The sequence below is a fragment of the Chiloscyllium punctatum genome, chromosome 1 (assembly GCF_047496795.1).
Source record: "Chiloscyllium punctatum isolate Juve2018m chromosome 1, sChiPun1.3, whole genome shotgun sequence".
Classification (NCBI taxonomy): Eukaryota; Metazoa; Chordata; class Chondrichthyes; order Orectolobiformes; family Hemiscylliidae; genus Chiloscyllium; species Chiloscyllium punctatum.
In genome coordinates this window covers 10469986-10497163 of record NC_092739.1, presented here as the reverse complement: position 1 = coordinate 10497163, position 27178 = coordinate 10469986, and the positions used below count along the sequence as shown (strand labels likewise).

The 27178-nt window shown below is 42.0% G+C and overlaps 1 protein-coding gene across 1 annotated transcript in view; it reads right to left on the bottom strand.

The window, feature by feature from the left end:
* Window positions 1–27178, bottom strand: part of ttc29 (tetratricopeptide repeat domain 29) — a 480386-nt gene that overhangs the window by 262839 nt on the left and 190369 nt on the right. The window contains exon 7 of the mRNA XM_072568671.1: window positions 25810–25895. Within this exon, the coding sequence (XP_072424772.1) occupies window positions 25810–25895 (86 nt within the window). The remainder of the gene's footprint in view (window positions 1–25809; window positions 25896–27178) is intronic.

The following is a 27178-nucleotide window of genomic DNA, read 5'->3' as shown; positions in this document are numbered from 1 at the left end:
ACCTAGCTATGGCCACAAACTATGGATTTTTGAAACAGCAAGGTTCAAACTGATACTTTAACTCAAGTAACTAAACGGAAAGTTGATAGTAAAAGAGTTCACTAATTTTATGAAGTACAGCTTAGAAGAAAATATATTTTTGTTCACTTTTGAAGTATCTTCAACCTGCATGCTTCCTTTCAGGACAAAGAGTGGCGCATCCCGCTCACAGTCTTTTTTGCTTTTTCTTCATATCCTATTGCTACTCAGAAATACCTTATATATTTTCCTGCTGTTCGTTAGGTAAGATTATTGTACTTTTGTTGAACACTCATCAGGATTTCTGATGAAGGGCTCCTGCCCAAAACATTGATTTTCCTGCTCCTCAGATGTTGCCTGACCTGCTGTTCTTTTCCAGCACCACTCTAATCTTGTCTCTGATCTCCAGCATCTGTAGTCTTCACTTTCGTCCAGGAATCTTCAGGGCCAGAAGTAATGTGCTATTATTGCACTGTACAAAGCAATAATTGACAAATGTTTACTATCAATTGAACCCTGCCACTAATAGATTTACTGATTGATTTACTGTTGTCACATGTACTGAGATACAGTGTAAAGTGTTATTTTGCACATTGTACAGGCAGATCATACTATACAAAGGGCATCACGGTACAGAGCAGAGTACAGAATAGTGTTACAGCTGCAGAGAGAAACATCAGTATTAACAATTGAGTATCTGTTCAAAAGTCTGATGACATCAGGGAAGGAGCTGTTCTTGAATCTGTTTGTACTTGTATTCAAACTTTTATATCTTCTGCCTGAAGGAAAAAGGTGGAAGATAGTACTGTTTAACTGGGCTGAGACGGATGTTTGATAATATGTTCCTGAGGCAGCGGGAAGTATAGGTGGAGTCAATGAATGGAAAGCTGGTTTGCGTAATGGTCTGGGCTGTGTTCACGACTCTCTGCAGTTTCTTGCGGTCTTGGGAAGAGAGTTGCCATGCAATGCTGTGAGACATCTAGAGAGGAAGATTTCTATGGTAAGAGTCTTTGTGGATATGCCAAATTTCCTTAGCTTCCTCAGGAAGTAGAGATGTTATTATACTTCCTTGACCATCGCATCGACATAGGTGGACCAAGACAGATTGTTGGTGATCATTACTCTTAGGACCTTGACTCCCTGAACCATCTGCACCTCAGCACCATTGATGCAGTCAGGGTCGTGCCCTCCACTCTGGTTTCTCATGTCAATGTCTCCTTCATTTTGCTAATGTTGATGGAGAGATTTTTGTCTTTATGCCATGCTGCTAAGCACTTGATCTTGTTCCAGTACACTTCCTTTTTTGAGATTTGAGCTACAACAGTGATGTCGTCAGCAAACTTGAAAATGGAGTTAGGGTGGAATTCCTTGATAACAAAGTAATCAGTATGCAAGGGATAGATAACTAAGACACACAAATGTAATTTATTTTTACCAACTATCAGATGGATGACTGCTTCTGCATAACACGATTTGATCAAATGGTTGAGCATGATGTAACACCCACACTGGAACAAGTTTTCTACATAAAAGGTGAAGGTTTCCTTCATTTTCCCGAAGACCTGTATTGATAGCAATGTACATCCATTTACTCATTCAAAGGTGTAAGCTTATTCATGAACATACTGCCCAAAGAACTCAGACAGTTGCACCAGTCATGATATCATGGCAATCCAGATGCACTGGCGTTGTCTAAATATATACTCATTGAACTTGTGAATGAGAGTTTAGCTTAAACAACACTACGTATGCCCAAGAAGATTGTATTGTTATGGAAATTGACTCGAAGTTCAGATCTCATGAACATTTTCATTGGTATCCATAACAAATGCATTTTTGATGGAATGAAACCTAATCTACTCTCTTTTACAATTTCCCAATATGTCATAGAGTCAAACAGCACAGAAATAAACCTTTCAGTCCAACTCATCTAAGCCGAGCAAACATCCAAATCTGACCTAGTGCCATTTGCCAGCATTTAGCCCATATCCCTCCAATCTGTTCCTCTTCATATACCCATCCAGATGCCTCTTAAATGTTGCAATTGTACCAGCCTCCACCACTTCTCCTGGCAGTTCGTTCCAAACACACACCACCCTCTGCATGAAAACGTTACACCTCAGGTCCTTTTTAAATCTTTCCTCTGAACCTTAAACCTATGTTCTCTAGTTTTTGACTCCTCCACTCTCGGAAAAAGACCTTGGCTATTCATCCTATCCATGTCCCTCATCATTTTATAAACATCTATAAGGTCACCCCTCAGGCTGTGACGGGCCAGGGCAAAGAGCTCCAGCCTACTCAGCCTTTCCCTGTAACTCAAGCCCACTAGTCCCAGCAACATCTTTTTCTTTTCTGCATCCTTTCAGCTCAACAACATCTTTCTGACAGAAGGACGACCAGAATTACATGGAATATTCTAAACACAGCCCCAACAATGTCCATTACAAATGCAACATGACATCCCAACATCTATGCTCAATGTTCTGCCCAATGAAGACAAGTGTGCCAAACGCCTTCTTCACCACCCTGTCTACCTGCAACTCTACTTTCAAGGAACCAGGCACTTGCACCCTAGGGCTCTTTGCTTAGCCAAGGGCCCTACTATTAACTGTATAAGTGCTGCCATGACTTACCTTCCCAAAATGCAACACCATATGTCTATTTAAATTAAACTCCGTCTGCCACCTCTCGGCCTATTGGCCCATCTGATTAATACATTTTCTATTTTGAATTACACAGCTGCATGTAAGAATTTCTTTTATACCTTAATAAGCTCCATTATGCACCCCAAAGTTGACCTTTGAAATGGAGTAGTCTAATAAGCTTCCTTTCCTTGGTGCACTAGTTGAGAAATAAACTAATGGTCTCTCAACTACTGAATACCATAAACCTACTTTCACTGGTCAACAATTCTTTACACCATAAAATGGACTTTATGAGCAAATAGAGCTGATCTGTGTGTGTATCTTACAAGCCTGATGGAATAGAGGTATCAAAGCAATCCTGTGGGACATGGTTACCCGAATCAGATTATTGGTCACATTTTTTATAAACCCCTAAATGGGCCTGAAGTAGTCCTGATAAGTACCGAGCTTACCTCAGGTTACCCTGGAAAGATAAGGTGTATCACAAATCTGTGCCAAAGGTGAAGCTTGCCAGGTCATGCTGCTACAATGCAGTAGCAAACATGAATGGTACTCTCCACTAACAAGGTGCTGTTGTCAAGTCAAGAAAGCGTTTTGCACACCACGTAATTATGTATTGTGTACATGAATTTCCATAGCATTGTGATGCCAGGTCTCTTGGCAGTTGCATCATATCAGACAGCATGCCTCTTTGCCTGTTCATAACAGGCAGAATATCAAATGTACTCAGCCTGTGAAATATAGAAACATAGAAACTAGGAGCAGGAGTATTCCATTTGGCCATACAAGCCTGCTCTGCCATTTAGTATTGTCATGGTTGATCCTCTATCATAACTATTATGGGCAGCACGGTGGCACAGTGGTTAGCACTGCTGCCTCACAACGCCAGAGACCTGGGTTCAATTCCCACCTCAGGCAACTTTCTGTGTGGAGTTTGCACATTCTCCCAGTGTCTGTGTGGATTTGCTCCGGTTTCCTCCCACAGTCCAAAAATGTGCAAGGTTAGGTGAATTGACCATGCTAAATTGACCGTAGTGTTAGGTGAAGGGGTAAATGTAGGGAAACGGGTCTGGGTAGGTTGTTCTTTGGAGGGTCGGTGTGGATTTGTTGGGCTGAAGGACCTGTTTCCACACTGTAAGTAATCTAATAATGTTATATTTCTCATTGTTTTTCATATGCTTTGATATCTAAAATGTTATCAATCTCTTTCTTGATACATTCAGTGACTTAGCCTTTCACAGTCTCCTGTAGTAATGAATTCCACAAGTTGGCCACCATCTGATTGAAGAATAGTTTCCTCTTCTCAATTCAAAAAAGGCTACCCTGTCTCCTGAAACTGTGAACCTTGATTATAGGTTCCCCAATGAGGAGAAACATCCCCCTTGCAGCTTATCTATCTAATTTTATTGAAATTTTATACAGTTCAATCAAATCCCCTCTCATTCTTCTAAACAATAGTGAATGTAGGTCCAGTTGAACCAATCTTTAATCATATGACAGTCCTGCAATTCCTGGTATCAAACTGGTGAACCTTCTCTGCACTCCATCTATGGCAAATACAACCTCTTTTAGGTGGAGACACCAAAACTGCACATAATACTTGAGGGCACAGTCTCATCCAGGTCCTGTATAACTGTGGTAAGATATCCCTTCTGCTGAATTCAAACACTCTTGCAATGAAGCCCAATGTATGATTTGCCTTCCTAATTGCTTGCTGCACCTGCCTATTTACTTTCATTAACTGGTGCACCAAGAAATCCAGATCCCTTCATACATCCACGTTACTCAATATATCAATACTTAAATAATACTGTCTTTCTATTATTCACACAAAAGTGTGCACTCTCATTACCTTCATAATTATTCACATTAACCTTGTTTGCCATGTGTTTGCCCACACACTCAACTTGTCTAGATTGGACTTCACCAGTTTCCTCATTTCCCCTTCCCCCACCTCACCCCAGCTCCAACTTCCAGCTCAGCACTGTCCCATGACTTGTCTTACCTGCCTATCTTCCTTTCCATCTAACCACTCCACCCTCCTCCCTGACCTATCACCTTCATCCCCTCCCCCACTCACCTATTGTACTCTATGCTACTTTCTCCCCATCCCCACCCTCCTCTCATTTATCTTTCCACCCTTCAGGCACTCTGCATGTATTCCTGATAAAGGGCTTTTGCCTGAAACGTTGATTCTCCTGCTCCTTTGATGCTGCCTGACCTGCTGCGCTTTTCCAGCAACACATTTTTCAGCTCTGATCTCCAGCATTTGCAGTCCTCACTTTCTCCTACAATTAATTTTGGCTCATTTGAGAAAACCGTCCCTTCAGATATCTGATCACAGGTAACAGGTCTAGCATACCTGGTATAGAAACATAGTATTAGAGTCATACAGCACAGAAACAGATCCTTTGGTCAAACCAGTCCATGCCAAACGTAATCCCGAACGAAGCTAGTCCTACATGCATGCACCAGGCCCTTACCCCTCCAAACCTTTCCTATGCATGTATCTATCCAAATGTCTTTTACCTTTGTCTTTACAGTGGCATGGTTTCAAATGATGGTTACATGGAGTTGTTAAATGGCTAAGGGGAACAGGCTAGTTAAGGATCAGGTTGCATCAAATGTGGCAAAAGGTAGGTTTACGTGGGTGAGGGACAGACTCTCATTGCAGTGGGAGTCATGGAAGGTGCTGGCACAGGTAGCTTCGAGGACAGGAGGGCAGAAAATCTGGAGGGACATTGGGAAGTGGGTGTTTAGGAGCTCAGGGGACAAAGTATTGAAGTTAACATAAACATGGATGAATTCAACAAAACGGGGAAAAGTGGGGGAGGATGCAAGTGACTGGGCAACAGAGGGTAACAAGGTACTCTGGGAGGTAAAAACTGGGCAAATCTGGTGGATTGACAGAGGAAGGTCCATCTTCATTCTAACGAAGAATGTAAGTTTCACCATCTTGAAGTTCAGTGGAAGCCTGACATAACACACGTTTGGATCCAAGCACTATAGTTGGATGACATTATACCCGCATGATCAAATATCGTAGAGTATAGCCTTTGAGCAGGAGAAAGGAGATTCCTGATTGTGTTAGTTACAGCCCCTGTGTCTGCACCTGCATATTTTAAAATTAAGTAGGTATGTAGGATTGAAAAGGAATTTTAAACAGAGAGAAGTACAGTACTTCCTTTCAACAGGAGAAAACGATTCCCAATTGTCATGTTCAGCTGAGCTAAAAGACAGCAGCAAATGGTAACTTTTGCCGGTAGAAATGGTGTTAGTTCCAGCCCCTTCCATCTGTTTCGGTCTCATGGGAGAGATTTATTTACCATGCTTTCAGCATGGTTGCTTCCCTTTATATTTTTGTGTGAGCAGAATTGCGTGGCTATAAGCACATTTGCAGTGTATTCTTTTGTCTTATATCAGATATCCACTATACTTATTTAAAATTTATTTTATTTTGGAAAAGCAGCACCTAGATTAGATTACTTACAGTGCGGAAACAGGCCCTTCGGCCCAACAAGTCCACACCGACCCGCCGAAGCGCAACCCAGCCAGACACTACGGGCAATTTAGCATGGCCAATTCACCTAACCTGCACATTTTTTTTGGACTGTGGGAGGAAACCGGAGCACCTAGAGGAAACCCATGCAGACACTGGGAGAATGTGCAAACTCCACACAGTCAGTCGCCTGAGGTGGGAATTGAACACGGGTCTCTGGTGCTGTGAGGCAGCAGTGCTAACTACCGTGCTGCTAAAGTGGCAAGATTTTTTTAGTTAGTGCAGGTTAAGCTTATCTGATCAACCATGAGTCCAGAGCATGATCATGCTCCACTGGGTTCCAATCTTAATTAACCAGAGTAGCTTAAAAACTCATGACACTGTATGCTAATGAGATGCCATGAAATTATGGAACCACATACTTTGCTGTGTGATACCCACCCCATAACGTCTTATATATAGATAAAGCCATGGAGGGAGATGGTTGCAACCAATATATGCCCTGTTGGCATTGTGCAGGTGGAAGGTCTTGCATGCCAAAGCAAGATTATAAAAATTCTAATGCAATCTGAAGGAAAAGTGACTAATATACATGGAGTTTTTTGCAAGGTTTGTGAAGGTTTGTAGCTCAGGTTGAGGTTTAGGGTGTAGGTTTGCTTGCTGAGCTGTAGGTTTGATATGCAGATGTTTCATTACCTGGCTAGGTAACATCATCAGCGGCGACCTCCAAGTGAAGCGAAGCTGTTGTCTCCTGCTTATATGTTTGTCCTGGATGGGATTCCTGGGGTTTGTGGTGATGTCATTTCCTGTTCGTTTTCTGAGGGGTTGATAGATGGTATCTAGATCTATGTGTTTGTTTATGGTGTTGTGGTTGGAGTGCCAGGCCTCTAGGAATTCTCTGGCATGTCTTTGCTTAGCCTGTCCCAGAATAGATGTGTTGTTCCCAGTCCAAATGGTGGTTTTTTTCCTCCATGTGTAGGGCTACGAGGGAGACAAGGTCGTGTCTTTTTGTGGCTAGCTAGTTTTCGTTGGAATAGTGTTCTGATACAGCTTTGTTTGTGTGTGTTGGGATGGTTGCTGGTGTAGTTAAGTATTTGGTCAGTGTTTGTCGGTTTTCTGTATGTCCAGAAATTATAGAAACTGTATATATATATATATATATATATATATATATACAGAAAACCGACAACCACTGACCAAACACTTAACTTCACCAGCAGCCATCGCAACACACACAAACGAAGCTGTATCAGAACACTATTCCAACGAGCCACCACACACTGCAGCAAGACGAACTTCGGAAAACAGAGGAGAACCACCTATACAACGTATTCAAGAAGAATGGATACTCAAAAAATACAGTCTGCAGATTCCTCAAGAACAAACCACGACAAGCAGACCAGACACAGCCAGAAACCCTAACCACCTTCCCATACATCAAAGAAGTTTCAGAAATTACAGCCAGACTACTAAGACCCCTCGGAATCCTAGTAGCACACAAACCCACCAACACTCTCAAACAAAAACTAACAAACTTAAAAGACCCAGTACATCCCATGGACAAAACCAATGTCGTCTACAAAATTCCATAGAAGGACTGCCACAAACACTACGTAGGACAAACAGGAAGAAAGTTAGCCACCAGGATACACGAACACCAGCTCGCCACAAAAAGACACGACCCTCTCTCCCTCGTTGCCCTACACACTGAGGAAAAAAACCCACCATTTCGACTGGGACAACATATCTATCCTGGGACAGGCTAAGCAAAGACATGCCAGAGAATTCCTAGAGGCCTGGCACTCCAACTACAACGCCATAAACAAACACATAGATCTAGATACCATCTATCAAGCCCTTCTCAATTAGGTTCTGCTTGTAGTGCTGAAAATGTGTTGCTGGAAAAGCGCAGCAGGTCAGGCAGCATCCAAGGAGCAGGAGAATCGACGTTTCTGGCATGAGCCCTTCTTCAGGAATGAGGAAAGTGTGCAAAACAGGCTAAGATAAAAGGTAGGGAGGAGGGACTTGGGGGAGGGGTGTTGGAAATACGATAGGTGGAAGGAGGTTAAGGTGAGGGTGATAAGGTGAAGGTGATAGACCGGAGTGGGGGTGGGGGCGGAGAGGTCAGGAAGATTGCAGGTTAGTTCCTAACTGCTATTTCTTTACTTCTGTGGCCTCTCTGTCCCTTAGACTTAGACCTATACTTAAACAGACCCTTCAGTCCAACTAGTCCACGCTGACCATGTTCCTAAACTAAACTAGTCCCACCTGCCTGCACTGGCCCATATCCTTCCAAACCTTTCCTATTCATGTACTTATCCAAATGTCTTTTAAACGCTGTAACTGTACCTGCATCCACCTCTTCCTTTTGCAGTTTATTCTATACACAAACTACTTTCCATGTAAAAAAGTTGATCCTCATGTCCTTTTTAAATCTTTCTCCTCTCACCTTAAAAATATGCCCTCTAATTTTGAACACCCCAACTTAGGGAAAAGACCTATGTTGTTCATCTTATCCATACCCCTCATGATTTTATAAGGTCACTATGAGTTCCCTGATTGAGGCTGTTAATCTGGTTCAATCAGGGAGTCCTGGCTGACAGATAGAAACAGGAGCGTGAAAGGTTCTGTGCACTCTGACGGCTGGCTCTGAGAAAGCCAGACCGGCGTCAAGTACTATGCACGTGTAAATAAAGATTGACCTGGTGAACGATACAACCTCCTACACTCCAGTTATATTTATTTATATATTTATTCTCCATTCCCTTTGAAATATAGGCCAACATTCCATTTGCTGTCTCTATTATCTGCTGAATTTGGATGACAGCTTTTTGTCATTTACGTACCCACAAATCTCTCTTTGGGGTAGCTTTCTGCAGTCTTCCTCAATTTAAATAACTTTTATTTCTTTTCCTTTTGCCAAAGTGCATAATTTCATTGCCAGTATTATATTCCAGCTGCTGTGTTTTTGCCCACTCACTTAACCTGTCTACAGCCCTCTTTATACTCTATATGTCATCTTCACCTTTCTCTATCTAGTTTTGTTTTTTCTGTTTTATTGTGAAACATCTCTAATGAGAAAATGGAGGTGACCAACACAAGCTTCTGCAATATTGCAGGCCTACAATGAGCAAAGTGCTGGATTTTAAGTATGCAACCAGACCTTTAACCTTGGAACCTTCTGGTGCAGATGGGAATTTCTTGCCTTTGTGCTCAAAAGGATTTGCCATTCAAATCGTGAAACAACTTGCATGCATAAACAGTAAGGTGAAAACTGCATGATTGTGCGATATAATATGTCCCACCCGTAAGCAGAAATGACGAGTTCAAATCTTGTATTTAGAATATTGGAAGATTCCTTGCAGTGTCCACTTATCAAATTATCAAGTCATAGAAAGCGAGGACTGCAGTTGCTGGAGATCAGAGTTGAGTGTGTGGTACTGGAAAAACATAGCAGGTCAGGCAGCATCCAAGGAGCAGGAGAATCGAAGTTTCGGGCATCAGCCCTTCATCAGCAATAAGGCTTGTAGACCAGGAGGCTGAGAGATAAATGGGAGTGTGGTAGGGCTAGGGGGAAGGTAGCTGAGGATGTAATGCGTAGATGAAAGTGAGGGAGAAGGTGATAGGTTGGAGAGGAGGGTGGAACGGATAGATGGGAAAGGTGATGGACAGATTCGGAGTGCAGTGCCGAGTTGGAGACTCGGGGCTGGGATAATGTTGGGGGCGAAGTGAGGAAACTGTTGAAATCCACATTGATCCCATGTGGTTGCAGGGTCCCAAGGCGGAATATGAGGCATTCTCCCTCCAGGTGTTGTGTGGTAAGGGTTTGGCGATGGAGGAGGCCCAGGACCTGCATACCCTTGACGGAGTGGAGGGGGGGGTGGATTTGAAATGTTCAGCCACGGGGTGGTGGGGTTGATTGGTGTAGGTGTCCCAGAGATGTTCTCTGAAATGATCTGCTAGGAGGCGTCCTGTCTCCCTGATGTAGAGGAGACCACATCGAGTGCAATGGATACTGTGGATTACTTTGGTGGAGGTACAGGTAAATTTCTGTTGAATGTGGAAGGATCCTTTGGGGCCTTGGATGCAGGTGAGGGGAGTGGTGTGGGCGCAGGTTTTGCACTTCCTGCTGTGGCAGGGAAAGGTGCCAGGAGTGGAGTGTGGGTTGGTGGGGGCGTGAACCTGACGAGGGAGTTGTGATGGGAATGGTCTCTTGCAGAAGGACTGGAGACTGGTCCGGAATTCGACTAACCACAGGCATCGACTACAAGCTCACCAACACCCAGAGCTACCTAGACTATACCTCCTTCCACCCTACCTCCTGTAAAAACACCATCCCTTATTCCCAATTCCTCTGTCTCCGCCTCATCTGTTCTCAGGGTGACTAATTCCACTTTAGAAAATCCCAGATGGCCTCCTTTTTCCAAGATCGCAATATCCCCTTCCATGTGATCAACGATGCCCTCCAGCACATCTCCTCCACTTCCTGCACCACAGTCCTTGAACCCCACCCCTCCCAACGCAACAAGGACAGAACCACCCTCCCACCCTGGTCCTCACCTTCCAGCCCACCAACCTCTGCACATATCACATCATCCTCTGCCACTTTCACCACCTACATACGGACCCCACCACCAGAGAATTATTTCCCTACCCACCCCTATTGTGTTCCAGAAAGACCATTCCCTCCGCGACTCACTTGTCAGGTCTACACAGCCCCACCAGACCACACCCCCACCCAGCGCCTTCCCCTACCACCGCAGGAAGTGCAAAACCAGCGTCCACACCACTCCCCTCACCTCCGTTCAAGGTCCAAAAGAATCCTTCTACATCCAACATAAATGTACCTGTACCTCACCAATGTAATCTACTGTATCCATTGCATCCGATGTGGTCTCCTCTACATTGTGGAGACAGGACGCCTCCTAGCAGATCGTTTCAGAGCAAACTGTTTAGTAGACAATGAAGTGGAAACTAGAGACTGTAAGGATCATGACGTTAGCATTACCAAGGGGACGAGTAGGCAGACAGCAGATGAATGCAAAGGAATATGCTGAAGTGCATATATTTTAATGCAAGGAGTACAGTGGTAAGGCAGACAACTTAAGGCTTGAATTGGTGCCTGGGAGTATGACATTATTGCGATCAGAGGGGCTTGGTTGAAGGAAGGGCATGATTGGTAACTCAATGTTCCAGGATATAGATGCTTCAGACAGGACAGGGAGAGAAGTAAAAGGGGGGTGGGGGGGGGCGGGGGGTAGGGTGTGTAGGAGTTGCATTGGTGGTCAGGGATGGTATCACGGCTGTGCTAAAGGAGGACACCATGGAGGGCTTGAGCACTGAGGCATTATGGGTACAGCTGAGAAATAAGAAGGGTGCAGTTACATTATTGAGGCTGTACCACAGGCCTCCCAACAGTGAGTGAGAGGTAGAAGAACAAATAGGTAAACAGATTATGGAAAGGTGTAGAAGCAACAGGGTGGTGGCGATGGGAGATTTTAATTTTCCCAACATTGACTGGGATACACTTAGTGTGAAAGGTCTGGATGGGGCAGAATTTGTAAAGCGCTTCCAGAAAGTTTTGTGGACCATTATGTTAATCGTCCAACTAGGGGAAAGGCCATATTGGACCTGGTGTTGGGGAGTGAGGCAGCCAGGTGGTAGAAGTTGCAGTGGGGGATACCTTTGGGAATAATGCCCACAATTCTGTAAGTTTTAGAGTACTCGTAGACAAAAATGAGAGTGGTCTGAAGGGAAGAGTACTAAACTGGGCCAAGGCCAATTATATCAAAATTCGGCAGGAGCTGGGAAATGTGGATTGGGAGCAGCTATTTGAAGGGAAGTTCACATTTGATATGGGGAGGCTTTCAAAGATAGGCTTCCCTTCAAATAGGCATGTCCCTTTGAAAACAAGGGACAGGAAAGGCAAGATTTGTGAACTGTGGATGACAGGAGAAATTGTGCAACTAGCCAAGAGGAAAAGGAAAGCGTACACAAGGTCCAGGCAGCTAAGAACAGATCAGGCCTTGGAGGAATATCAAGATAGTAGGACCAATCTTAAATGAGGAATCAAGCGGGCTAAAATGGGTCATGAAATAACTTTAGCGAGCAGAATTAAGGAGAATTCCAAGGCCTTTTATTCATATATAAGAAGCAAGAGGGTAACTAGAGAAAGGGTTGGTCCACTACAGGATAAGGAAGGAAGGTTGTGTGTCGAACCTGAGAAAATGGGTGAGATTCTGAATGATTACTTTGCATCAGTGTTCACTGAGGAGAGGGACATGATGAATGTTGAAATTAGAGATAGAAGTTTGTTTATTCTGAATCACGTTGACATAAGGAGGGAAGACGTGTTGGGTAGGCTGAAGGACATTAAGATGGACAAATCCCCAGGACTGGATGGGATCTATCCCAGGTTGCTGAGGGAGGTGAGAGAGGAAATAGCTGGAGCCCTGACAGATACCTTTAAGCGTCCTTAAACACAGGTAAAGTGCTGGAAGACTGGAGGGTTGCTAATGTGGTCCCCCTGTACAAGAAGTGTCGTAGGGATATTCCAGGTAACGACAGACCAGTGAGCTTGACATCAGTGGTGGGAAAGTTGCTAGAGAAGGTACTGAGGGATAGAATCTATTATATTTATATTAGGCTTATCAGTGATAGGCAACATGGTTTTGTGCGGAGGAGATCATGCCTCACAAACTTAATAGAGTTCTTTGAGGAAGTGACCAAGTTCATAGATAAAGGAAGGGCTGTAGATATCATATACATGGACTTTAGCAAGGTGTTTGATAAGGTTCCCCATGGTAAACTAATGGAGAAAGTGAAGTCACATGGTGTGCAGGATGTTCTAGCTAGGTGGATAAAGAACTGGTTGAGCAACAGGAGACAGAGAGTACTAGTTGAAGGGAGTTTTTCAAAATGGAGAAAGGTGACCAGTCGTGTTCCACAGGGATCAGTGCTAGGGCCATTATTGTTTGTCATATACATAAATGATCTGGAAGAGGGCATTGTTGATCTGATCAGTAAGTTTACAGATGACACGAAGATTGGTGGAGTAGCAGAAAGCCTAGGGAACTGTCAAAGAATACAAGAGAATATAGATAGACTGGAGAGTTGGGCTGAGAAGTGGCAGATGGAGTTCAATCTGGGCAAATGTGAGGTGATACATTTTGGGAGTTCTAATTCTAGAGTGAACTATACTGTAAACTGAAGAGCCTTGGGAAAGGTTGATGAGCAGAGAGATCTGGGAGTTCAGGTCCATTGTACTCTGAAGGTGGTTGCACAGATGGATACAGTGGTCAAGAAGGGATATGATATGTTTGTCTTCATCGGACAGGGTACTGAATATATGAGCTGGCAGGTCATGTTAAAATTTTACAAGCCTTTGGTTCGGCTGCAATTAGAATATGGTGTACGTTTCCGGTCACCACATTACCAAAAGGATGTGGATGCTTTGGAGAGGGTGCAGAGAAGGTTTATGAGGATATTGCCTGGTATGGAAGGTGCTAGCTATGATGAGAGGTTGAGTAGGTTATAATTGTTTTCATTAAAAAAAAGGAAATTGAGGGGGGATCTGATTGAGATCTACAAAATCATGAAGGGTATAGACAGGGTAGATAGTGATAAGCTTTTTCCCAGGGTGAGGGATTCAATAACAAGAGGTCACACGTTCAAGGTGAGAAGTGAAAAGTTTAAGGGGGATATATACGGAAAGTACTTTACACAGAGGGTGGTAGGTGCCTGGAACGTGTTGCCAGTAGAAGTAGTAGAGGCAGGCGTGGTAGACTCAGTTAAGGTGCATCTGGACAGATGCATGAGTAGGTGAGAAGCAGAGAGATATAGATCTTTAGGAATTCAGAGATAGGTTTAGGCCGTGGATTTGGATCGGCACAGGCTTGGAGGGCCGAAGGGCCTGTTCCTGGGCTGTACACTTCCTTTGTTCTCTTTGTTCTTAACATCTCTGGGATACCTGTACCAACCAACCCCACTGCCCCATGGCTAAATACTTCAACTCCCCCTCCCACTCTGTGAAGGACATGCAGATCCTGGGCCTCCTCCATTGACAAATCCTTACCACCTGATGCCTGGAGGAAGAATGCCTCATATTCCATCTTGGGACCCTGCAACCACATTGATCAATGTGGATTTCAACAGTTTCCTCATTCCAGCTACCCTCCTCCGCAAACCCCCCCCCCCCCATTATCCCAGTCCCAAGCCTTCAACTTGGCACCGCCCTCTTGACCTGTCCATCACCTTTCCCATCTATCCACTCCACCCTCCTCTCCGACCTCCTTTCCCATCTATCTGCTCCACCCTCCTCTCCGACCTATCACCTTCTCCCTCACCTTCACATACCTATTGCATTCTCAGCTACCTTCCCCCAACCCCATCCCCTCCCATTGATCTTTCAGCACCCTGGTCCACAAGCCTCATTCCTGATGAAGGGCTTAATGCCCAAAACATCGATTCTCCTGCTCATCGGATGCTGTCTCACCTGCTGTGCTTTTCCAGCAAGACACTCTCGACTCATCAAATTATCAGTCAGGCTTGCACTGACATCTGCTCGAAGCTATATGCTTTCATACTCAGGGCCTTGCACATTGCAAACAGAAAGAACATATCTATATGTTGCATCTTTTCAAACTATTTTCTGATGCATACCCAAAGGCAATGCTTTGATCAATCCAAGTCAACTTGATTGGTTTGAATTTAAACAAAAATTTCCCATTCTTGTGATTCTGTACTGATGAGTGCAAGATAAAAAGATTCAATGGCAAATCGCTTTCTTCAGCAATATTCAAGTTCTATACTACCGAACAATTAAATTTGTTCATTATTCATCTACTGCTAATGTTAGTTTTGCATTCAATGTTTCTGAAACATTATGTAAAACAGAGGAAGTGAGAAAATCAAAGGGATTTGGATCCTTAATGCCCATTTGATGCAATTTTCAGACAGGTAAATGGAGCTCTAAAACTGCATAGAATTCAGATGTTTATATATAAGTAATCTTTACATATTTCAAGCTCCTGTACTTTGTGCCAATTTATAGGCCAGATTACGTGAAAAATATGAGAAAGTGTGGACTACCTGAAAAATAGTCTCTGACTAGATGTTAGAATTGCTCGATTAATTCCAAGCACCATTTGGGCAGAAGATTAAAATATCCCCCAGCTAGTGTAAGCAAGAGTTCACTTTTTCACCTTTAGGTAGAAGTAGAATAGAATATCCTTTATTGTCATCTCTACCCCAGTACAGAATACATGAGTACAGTGAAAGGTTTTTATAATACCTATTAGCATTAAATTTAATTAGCGTATTTTAAGAGTCATTGAACATATACTATCTAACTAACTTGATAACATCTTACAAAACTATCATACTGTGAATTATCAGAAACGAAAGAGGTCTAAGTGAAAGCACCTCAGGTAAGGGAATTTCATATAAAACAGCTTTTTCTGAATGTTACTGAAAGATTTACTCCTCAGAAATGGTGTACACATTTAGTTGCTGCATAAGAACTGAATATTTATTATGATAATTTCAAAATAAGTCATACTTGCTTAAGGAGTGACAATTAAACGAACCTAAAAAATTGAACAAAATGGCTGCAAAAAAAAATGGAAGAATGTAAGAACCGTGTTACAGATTCTTAATGCATTAGAAACTCAAATACACAGTTTAAATCTCAAAGCGGTCAGACTAAATTGTACTTATATGGTTAAGATAGCAGAACGTGTGGGACATGTGCATTCAGATTCATGTTGAGTGAATGGTAGCATCCAACAGCAAAGTATTATTCCTGGTGGATTTGCAGTGAGTAGGAGCTGGTTTTTTGTATAAGGGCATCTGTTGAACTTGGGGGAGGAGGCTGAGCTGTAATTTTCAGCTTGAGTGGCAGTTGTTGAGGAAGTCGAGGCATGGCTGTCCAGGAAAGGGTTAGTGGTAATTATCTAAGGAGGGTAGGAAAGGAGGGTGCCAACTGTTCAGGGAGGTTGAGGCTACCCATGGAAGAGGGAGTGGTGACTGTCTGAAGTGATATTTATGAAAGGGAGGCAATGGGTTTTCGGGTGGGGTGAATGGGTGGTGTGGTGGTGTCAGGGTCCAGACAAGGTTGAGGAGAGAGTTAGCCATGATGGTCTGGGTGGTGACCAAGGTCTGATCAATGTATAGCAGGTAGTGACAATTGATCCACAATGACCAAGTCAGGGAGGGCCAGGCAAGCTGTGTTGACTTTGGTGGTTTTCTGCCCACTGTCTACATCATGCAGATGGGATGGTCCTGTGCATCCAGTGTTTTATGATGCTGTGACAGAAGAGGAGAAGATGGCACAGGACTTGGAGCAGATATGGCCAGCAGGACACTCAGGGAATAAACCGACAGTTCAAGATATCATTAAGCAAAGGGCATTTACAAGTCAACCACATTGTTGTGACCAGCATGATGCTGTGCAATGTTACATAATCAAATCTGAGTAACCATCTGCAAATGTTAGAGAGGCAGTATCATTTGCCATTGAGGATGTCACAGCAGACAATCATTGACCTGTAATAGCTCCTGCAGAAACACCTAAAGCCAAGTGGAAATGGAGAAAATCCTTTGCCAGGAGCTTTAAAAGTCACTGCACCTTGAATTTCTACTCCAGTGAGATATCCTATGGCTCCAGAGGGGATACATGTAACATCTCTCAGTCAACCATACATAAATGAAAAAAGGGAGTTCATCAACGTAATGTTCAGAAAGGCTGACAGAGTGATTGCCCACAAAGGCCAATAGTGTGATTCTGCACAGGCACATATGGCCAGGCTACCAAAGGACAATAGATTTATGGCACTTACAGCCACTTGGGAACTCAGCAACATCAATGTGTAGCTGGCTCATAATCACCAAAATTGAATACAGTAGCGCCTCGACTTAAGAACTTAATCCGTTCCGGGACCTGGTTCGTGAACTGAAAAGTTCACAAACTGAATCAATTTTTCCATTGTTCAGATATTTCCGGAGTCTTTTCTCTTTTTTGTCTCTTGGAGATTGGTGATGCCACAAGAAAACGATCCATAGAAACTTGTTTTTTCCTTTGTTGCAGAATTTTCTGAAAATGGGACATCACATTGTCATTTAAAATGTTCACTGCTCTGTTGGTCACAGTTTTGTTAGGGTGATGCCTCTCAACAAAAGCCTGCACTTCACTTCATTTGTTCATACCTTGAATTTTGTACGTATGTTGAGGCAAAATTTTACGTACAATCCTGTTCGTAAACAGATTTGTTCGTGAACGGGGTCATTCGTATGTCGAGGCGCTACTGTATTGCACACATATACATGCTTCCCAAGGAGCTTTTGTGACTTGTACATTCTAGTCAGTCTCAGGAATCACCACCGTTTCACCTCCACTTGGCATCTGCAGGGTTGGCTCCTTGTGCAGGGGACACTCTCAGAAGTCTAGACTCATAACTTGTGTGGAAACCCAAAGCTTTGCAAAGATACAATGCAAGATAAATACAGTCCGTTGGACTGTCTGTTGAAGATGAGATTCTACTGCCTGTGCCACAGACAACATCTTAGTTCATTGCACTCTGCTGCACCCAGCAAATAGGTAAGGAACTGCCAGTTGAGATGAAACAGCCAGATTCATTGATTAGCAAAAACGAAGGGGAAAAATCAGAAGATCATATGGTGATGCATTGTGTAGCTTCAGCTACAGATGGAGCGATTTGTCAGACAGGACCACAATGCCTGACTTAATCTCCCTTGCAGGATGCTTAGATTACTACTTCCATGGATGTCTCTGCAAATGCCTTCAGATCCAGCAAACTTACCAACCGACAGGTGGCTGACCTTTTGTATCTAGAAGGGAAAAGGCTTGATGGCTTCAACATGAGCAAGAACATATTCATGGATCTGTCAAAGCTTCACACATTTTGGACTTGGAAGCAGCTCACATGCACATGATTCAGTTCCACATGCTCTGCTCTTGGTTAGGCTACCTCAGAACACTGAGTTTACTTGCAAAATACAGATTCATTTAGCTGCAGATGATGCTGAGACAACAGCATTTGCAAGGTAATAAAGGCATAAGTAACATATCTTGCCTTTCCAGTGATGGTGCACTCCCCTGAACTAAGAAAAGTTGACAAACGTGGGAGCCATCCAATGTCAAGGATCCCAGATTTGCCAACACATCCAAGGTTCAACAATAAATTATGAATCCTTCAGCCCCATATCAGCCATCACTGAGCTTCTTTGAATGCAAAAACTCTTAAAAGCCCCCATATGGTTTCAAATGTCCCAAAATAATCAACACATATGAATAAATTTCTCAAAACTATATATTTAAAATTAAACTTACATTGCTGTAGAATGATTGGACACCCATGCCACTTTTGAGAATTAGAAGGTTTTGCACTTAAGTTTTTGACCACTATGCCTTTGTGCAATCCTAATGTCCACAACTGAGGTCGAGGTAACTTGATGAGTTCTATGCCCTGTTGCCTGAGATGATCTTGGTAGCTGTCCTGTGGTGGACCAAGACTTCAACCTGCTTATTGGCAGGTATACATTGCCATTTGATTGTAAGCCTAATCGCCTGGAGGCACAGGTGGACGTGAGGAGCAGTGTTTCACCTATCCCTAGAGGTTTGAATTGTGCCACTTACCCTCGCAGAGCGCTGAAGGTTGTTGCAGCACTGAATCCAATTCATTGTCGACTCTATGGGTGCTCACCTCTGCTGCAATCCATTAAGGACACGTTGGTCAGGCAGGAGAGTCTCCTGCTGTCACCACTGGGCCATTTGTTCTCTGCACTGAGACATTACTTAAAAACAGCAAGTGGTTGCAGCAGCAGTTGCAGATTTTCAAGGGATCAGATTGGCAGTTTACAGCTGTTGATTTTTCAAGCTATTTACAAACATAGCCAGTCTGAAGCTTCTGGTTTTCACACAAGTATACACCTTGTTCTTAAAATTCATAGAATCCCCACAGTGTGGAAACAGGCTATTTGGCCCAACAAGTCCACACCGACCCTCTGAAGAATAACCCATCCAGACCCATTCCCCTACTCTCTATTACTCTACGTTTATCCCTAACCTACACATCCCTGAACACAATTGGCAATTTAGAATGGGCAATTTAGCATGGCAATTCATATAAACTGCACATCTTTGGATTGTGGGAAGAAACCAGAGCACTGGAGGAAATCCATGCAGACCACGGGGAGAATGTGCAAACTCCACACAGACAGTCATCCGAGTCTGGAATTGAACCTGGGTTCCTGGCGCTGTGAAGAAGCAGTGCTAACCATTGAGCCACCATGCTGCCCTTTTATTTTTATTAATCCTGCCCCTCAGAAGTTTTTTCTAGTGATGGCTTCTTTTATCAATAATGCAAGGCCTCCCTGTCCCAGCCACACCTGAAATTTACTTGGATATATTTTAAATATGGCACTCTGTCCACCCTTTCTGCTCTTCATCACTGAATGTCTAATTAGCTTGCTGCCTGTGTGCCTATGTCTAACCATCTCTAAGCACTTCCCTCCTCAGCCTTTGGGATTCTTAATGTAACTACAAGATTCTACTCACTGGCAACAGATTGCCTGTGTTGAATGCTAAATTATGTGATGGAGGTGTAGAGGACAGCAAAGAAGGTTATCTTGATCAGATGGGCCAATGGTCTGAGAAGTAGCAGATGAAGTTTAAATTAGATAAATGTCAGGTGCTGCAGTTTGGAAAAGCAAATCTTATAGGACTTATACATTTAATGGTAAGGTCCTAGGGAGTGTTGCCAAACAAGGAGACCTTGGAGTGCAGGTTCATAGCTCCTTGAAAGTGGAGTCGCAGGTAGATAGGATAGTGAAGAAGGTGTTTGGTATGCTTTCCTTTATTGGTCAGAGTATTGAGTACAGGAGTTGGGAGGTCATGTTGCGGCTGTACAGGACATTGGTTAGGCCACTGTTGGAATATTGCTTGCAATTCTGGTCTCCTTCCTATCGGAAAGATGTTGTGAAACTTGGAAGGGTTCAGAAAAGATTTACAAGGATGTTGCCGGGGTTAGAGGATTTGAGCTATAGGGAGAGGTTGAATAGGCTAGGGCTCTTTTCCCTGGAACACTGGAGGCTGAGGGGTGACCTTATAGAGGCTTACAAAATCATGAGGGGCATGGATAGGATAAATAGACAAAGTCTTTTCCCTGGAGTGGGGGAGTCCAGAACTAGAGGGCATAGGTTTACGGTGGGAGGGGAAAGATATAAAAGAGACCTAAGGGGCAACTTTTTCAAGCAGAGGGTGCTACATGTTTGAAATGAGCTGCCAGAGGAAGTGGTGGAAGTGAGTACGATTGCAACATTTAAAAGGGATCTGGATGGGTATGTGAACAGGAAGGGTTTGGAGGGATATGGGCTGGGTGCTGGCAGGTGGGACGAGATTGGGTTGGGATATCTGGTTGGCATGGATGAGTTGGACTGGAGGGTCCATTTCCATGCTGTACATCTCTATGACTCTATGTCTGTATTGTTGTGGTTCTGTTCGCCGAGCTGGGAATTTGTGTTGCAGACGTTTTGTCCCCTGTCTAGGTGACATCCTCAGTGCTTGGGAGCCTCCTGTGAAGCGCTTTTGTGATCTTTCCTCCGGCATTTATAGTGATTTGTCTCTGCCGCTTCCGGTTGTCAGTTCCAGCTGTCCGTTGCAGTGGTCGGTATATTGGGTCCAGGTCAATGTGCTTATTGATTGAATGTGTGGATGAGTGTCATGCCTCTAGGAATTCTCTGGTGTTCTCTGTTTGGCTTGTCCTATAATAGTAGTGTTGTCCCAGTCGAACTCATGTTGCTTGTCATCTGAGGTGTGTGGCTACTAAGGATAGCTGGTCATGTCGTTTCGTGGCTAGTTGGTGTTCATGGATGCAGACCGTTAGCTGTCTTCCTGTTTGTCCTATGTAGTGTTTTGTGCAGTCCTTGCATGGGATTTTATACACTACATTGGTTTTGCTCATGCTGGGCATTGGGTCCTTTGTCCTGGTGAGTTGTTGTCTGAGAGTTGCTGTTGGTTTGTGCGCTGTTATGAGTCCTAGTGGTCGCAGTAGTCTGGCTGTCAGTTCAGAAATGTTTTTGACGTATGGTAGTGTGGCTAGTCCTTTGGGTTGTGGCATGTCCTCATTCCGTTGTCTTTCCCTTAGGCATCTGTTGATGAAATTGCGAGGGTATCCGTTTTTGGCGAATACATTGTACAGGTGTTCATCTTCTTCTTTTTGCAGTTCTGGTGCCACAACAACGAGCACCCGAGCTACAAATCTTCTCCCAAACTTTCTATGTCGGGAATATTTCTAAATAATGTAAAACCTCATATCTCCAGTATTTTTTCATAATTAAATCCTCTCTGTTATCATGCTTGAACTTTTTAAACCTCTCAAAGTTATCTTTCACCCAAACAGACTTACAGCCACATTATTGTCTGTATGCTACGTTTAGTCATTAACATGCACATAGGGCTTCATAGGGTACAGTTTTCCCCTCCCTGAATGTGGAGAGAGGGGTAATGACATGTGAAATAATTGGGCAGGTCTGCCTGGACAGAAACATACCACCTTCCTGCCACTTCTGTATCTACATGTTGGGCGAAATGGTCCACTGACAACTTACTTGACTTGACAACAATTAAGGCTGTAAGGGGTCAATTATTGGTCACTCTAAAGGCATTACCTAATCACCTCCCTGATTTTCTGCCTCCATGGCAATTTCCTGACTGGAACACCATGGTGATCTGCAGGTGAATGGAGGCCTTCAAACAGGCAGAGATGGGTGACAAGGCTGCCCCCATGTCCTTGCCTTCATTTCTTTGCTTACCCACACACAGACCCCACGAAGAAGATTAAAAACAAACTTACCTTTTCACCACTGGATCTCCTCTGGAATAGCCCTTGACCAGTGCACCTTAGGATCCAGGATTTGCCACTTTCTGATTAGTTGGCAGCTTCTGGTGCCACCTGAGTCGAGGCACCTTCTCCCACGCTCACAACTCTACTCTTAATGAGATGATTAGTGGGCAATCCAGTGAATTTTCTCACTGGTGGGGCAGCATGTCAGTCACATGACAAAAAAAATCCCCCCATAGGAAGGAAGCTGCTCAAACTGAAAGTGCCATATTGAAAATTAAAATCGAAAACATATTTCAGAATTTATTTCTATCTGATACAAAAGTCGGGGTGAGGTAAGGGTGGGGGGACCGTGCTTCTCTCATTAATCCCTAAATTAATATGTAGTTCAATATGCAACCAATGTAGTTTCAGTGGCTCATGAGATAGAACTTATTTTCATGAAGTACAGAACAGAATGCATGGTAATTTTAAATAAATAAACTCTAAGTGGACAGTACTTCGCAGCCGTGGTTGTAAACAATTTTAGGTGCCTGCTGATGGCAGTTTTCTGTTCCTTGAATTCTTCAGTCATTCCACTCGGGTTTGGTCTGACAACAAACACCAATCTGATACTTAATCTAATCCCAGCCAGAAGGTGATTCTAACTGCAAGGTTTTGCAGATGTTCACATCCAATAATCTATCCATAATTGATGAAACAGGGAGGTCAGATGTAATGGCTGCTACTATTCAGCAACAAATAAATGGTTATTGACAAAACATGCCAGCGTGCTGCTGAATGAGGTGCAATGACACAATTGAAACCAACAGCAATACAAGAAATGTAAGGGGGCATATAACACTATATTTGGAGACTCTTGGATGTACTTTTCTTTGGCATGGAGGACCACATTGACATGGAGGAAATCTAGATTCGGTGGGACATGAATGATGCAAGGAATATTGCTGGCACAGAAGAAAATGTGGATTTGGAAAAGCAAGAGACTGGTGAGTGTAAGTGCAGAAAATGGTCAGAGCTGTCTTTTGAAAGTAGTGCTCTGGTCTAGATATCTGCCTTACTTTTATCTCATAGTTATGTCGACAGCAATATACCTGGTTGTCAATTTCCAGTATCCTCCCATGAGTCTGAAATCATAGTATATGCATGCTTCAGCACCATAAAGTAACTACACCTAAGGTTCCATTGAAGAGCTGAACATTAGCAAATAGCTTTATTCTCACGGATCAAAAATCTTTTCTTAATGTTGATAGAATTTTGCATTTAAAGTCATATTCTTTTGAGTGCATTATACACAGATTTAAGTATTAAAACACCTGCTGGGAACCTAGTACGGTTGAGAAGTGTTCAACCTTAAAATAATTGGCACATTATTTTAAATATAAATTTATTAAGATGCAAACAAATTGTTATATAATAATTTATTTTGAAGTGTGTTCATTTATAACTATTACTGTGAGTTTAATCATGAAACATTTTCAGAATTGGAAAAACGTCAGTACACAGGGCAAAACAAATAACACTAAAATACTGAAAAAATCTCTTCAAATAACTTGTATTTCTGAAAATTGTCAAAATTAATACATTATTATGTTATCTTTGCAACTAGCTAAAGTTTGGTTTTACTGTATTCAGCATTAAAAAGTAGCAAAACAATTATCTAAATATCTGCCATGGTAGGATTAAGCCTAATGGGCATGTTGTTGATCTCAACAGCAGGTGTTGCCTCCAATATTCTAAAGATTTTTAAGCCCTTTTTCCTTTTTATCCTATTGCATTTTATTGCTGTATTAGGCTCCACCGGCATAGTTGACATTGTAGATGCTTGAATGTTTGGTATTTTAAACTTCTTTTCAGTGAAATAAAATCCACATAATAAGTAATATTTACTTTAAAAAGCACATTTCTTTGGCTCTGTACCAAGTAACTATAGAAAGAACTGTTAAATATTAGCTTACTTAACGCATGTTTGAAACCAAAACCTATAATTGTTTTATCTTGCAAGTATGACACAGTGTAGCTGGTGCTGTGATATACTGGAAGAACTCAGATACTGATATTAACTACTTCACACAGAAGTTCAGGATAGAACAAACCTAAGTGTTAAAGCTTAATTGTACTTTGTAACTGTAACTGGGAGATGTTTTCTCTAATTTTTTGTTTGCTAGCTGCAAATCATGGGTTAATCAGAGACACTTGCTATATCAGGTAAGTCAGTCTGAATTTAGTTAAATAATCATACACATATATTGCTATACAACATACAGGTTCATAACATAGAATCATTGCAGTCATTTAAAAAAAATACACTACAAATTGCACGCCATAATTTCAAACAAAATATTAACCAAAAAGTAAAGTATTGCAAGCATTCTATTCACAGGTATTTCAAATTATTATTCCTTCACAGATGCCCAATAGTAGCCATAAATTTATTTGTAGTTGAATGAGCAAATACTAATGAGGTAACAGTGGGAGGAAATGGTCGTCTTTTACAGCAGCTGTTGCTGTTAGATCCCAGTTATAGTTTTCCGTAGAAAGAGAGCCCGAGGTGGGCACACTACAACAGGATAAAGGAGATGAAAACTCTGATGGAAAAGCTGGGGAAACAACCGCTGAGACCCCAGAGCATAGACCCCAGGAGTCTTGAGTTGTGTGGCAGGACCTCTTTAGCAAGTCTCTGAGGCTTGTCCTGGCAATGAACAGCATATTACCACAAGGCAAAGCAGAAAGCTAGCAAGCTCAGTATAATGATAAGCAGGCATCCCAAGGGAAGGGAAACTATGATCTGAGGCCTGTATACATCTGAGCTCCACTCAGATGGAGAGATGATTAATATAATAAAACATAAATGTAAATTGTACACAATGGTTCTTAAAAAGTAAAGAAAACATTTGCTTTTGTTTTTCAATATTGAAAATATCAGTTAGATTTTGTCTATACTTTCATTTTATGAAAATGCATATAAACAACTCCTGATAGTACAAATATCGCAAGAATTCAATAAAATAACACTATGTTTAATATTAAGACTGGCAGTCTGTTCCTGGCTTTATCGTTCTGGGAAGATGAGGTAATCAAAAATAATTGCAGGTGAACAGTGTTTAAGGTTAAGAAAGTTCTCTTGCTCCAGAATATATATGTAATGCTACTGATCTTTAAACTTTAATTTTTTTCTCTACTACATTTCCTATTATTGAATTAACTCCAAAATATTTTCAATCACACCATTAGAAACTAATTAAAAAGTAGTTTAAGAAATTCACTTAATGTTAGTTTTGACTACTTTACTGAATGTGAAATAATAAAGCATCAAAACATATTAATGTGGTAATTGATCCCTTATTATATTGTTTACAGAAAACAAATATTGTGTTTATCTTCCTGAAAGTGTCTCTTCTTTTATTTCTTTTTTTCTATTCATCTCTGCTTGTTTTTCTATTTGTTTTCTATCATGCCTATCTTTCTCTGTATGGTTTGCCCTTTCTCTGTCTCTAACGCTTAATTTTTATGCTTTCATTTTGCCCTCCCTCTTCCTGCAGATTTCTCTCACAAATTCCTTTTTGTTCATGGTCCTTTAATGATTCACCAGTGTTGTACCTTTTCTAAAAAGCCAGAAAACACAGCAAGATCATAACAATCATATAACAATTAGAGGGGGAACACATTGGGGATTTCATGTTCATGTTTTCAAAGGATCAAAACAAGTTCAGTACTCAAAGTGGTTATTACACTGAATGAGATAACATAATAAAAACAAAGGATTAAGCATAAGCATCATACTTACGCCAATAGCTGTGTCTGGCTCTCCAGCACTAAGGTACCCTAAAGCCACACGATACAGAGCTGCTAATTCCATCTTCTTATCGCCCCCTGGTGGAAACAAATATCAATTTACATATACAGTACACACTTTAGTTATAGTATAATTCTAAAATTCCTAGATCCACAGTTTAGTTTGGTTTTAACCCAAATGCATTTAAACAATGGATTTCGTGGACTAATTAATACAAATCTACTGTGAAAAATAAGTGACATTTTGTTTGTTTTTGTATTATTACAATGATACAAGGCCAAAAATGTGTAAAACTGAAATATCTATGCTACTGTAGTAGCAAAATAAACAATGTTATGCAGCCAAATGTATATTAATGAAGGCAACAGGTGGCAGGGCAGTAAGGCAGACTCAAGTATGGACACCAGAGAATAAAGATAGAATGTCATGGTCCCAGAGTTGGATTTTACCTTGTCCTTTGTCTGCAGAGTGCATAGGGACAAAGGTTTCCAAGAAGGCAATGAGAAAATACAAATCCCTTATGCAATCAGAAAAGTAAATCAAAATACCTTGGTGGTGTGATATGTTTCTAGTAGTAATTAAATTGGAATTTCTTTGCAACATCAATGTGTAAAAGGCCTATACACTAAAAAGGGGGGTGGGGGGGTGTGGTGGTGAGGGGAAAGAAATTTTTATCAATGGAATGAGCAAGAACAAACGTTAACTACTAAGAACAATTAAAGCCTCATAAGGCTTGGAACATCTGAAATGCTTGTGTAATGTTATGGGATCCACATTAGTAAAAAGCTGGACCCTTTGCGCTCACTAGTAGGACATTGCAGGATGAATGAATCATGTCAAATCCATGAACAGAGGATGAGATAGGAGACAGAGGTAGTGGAGGTAGGTGAACACATCAAAGCTTAAAAACATGTTTCTTAATCAAAAAATTCTTTACATAAAATGTATTTCTGATACAAAATGAAGAAATATTGTTATCAATCAAGTCAAAGCATTGGAATTATGTTTGCGCCTGCTGTCATGAATCCCATGAAGAAACCAAAATAACCAAATATATTGAACAATTTCCAAATTAAGAAATTACCAACAATATTCACTTTTTGAAGCATTTACTTTAGCATGAATCAGAGCCAGGCTCACCAGAACACATGGACCATTATTTGCTATGATGCATGAAAATTACAAGTGGTCTATGAGCAATGACACACAAGTTCTTTACAGCCATTTCTAAAAACAATTACATTGGTCCTGCAGTCATGATCAAAACACAGCAAATACATTTGTAAATCAGTTTTTTATTACAAATAATTATATATGAGGGATTTGAGGTGGGAAAACATTCAGGCGTTAAAGACAAAAT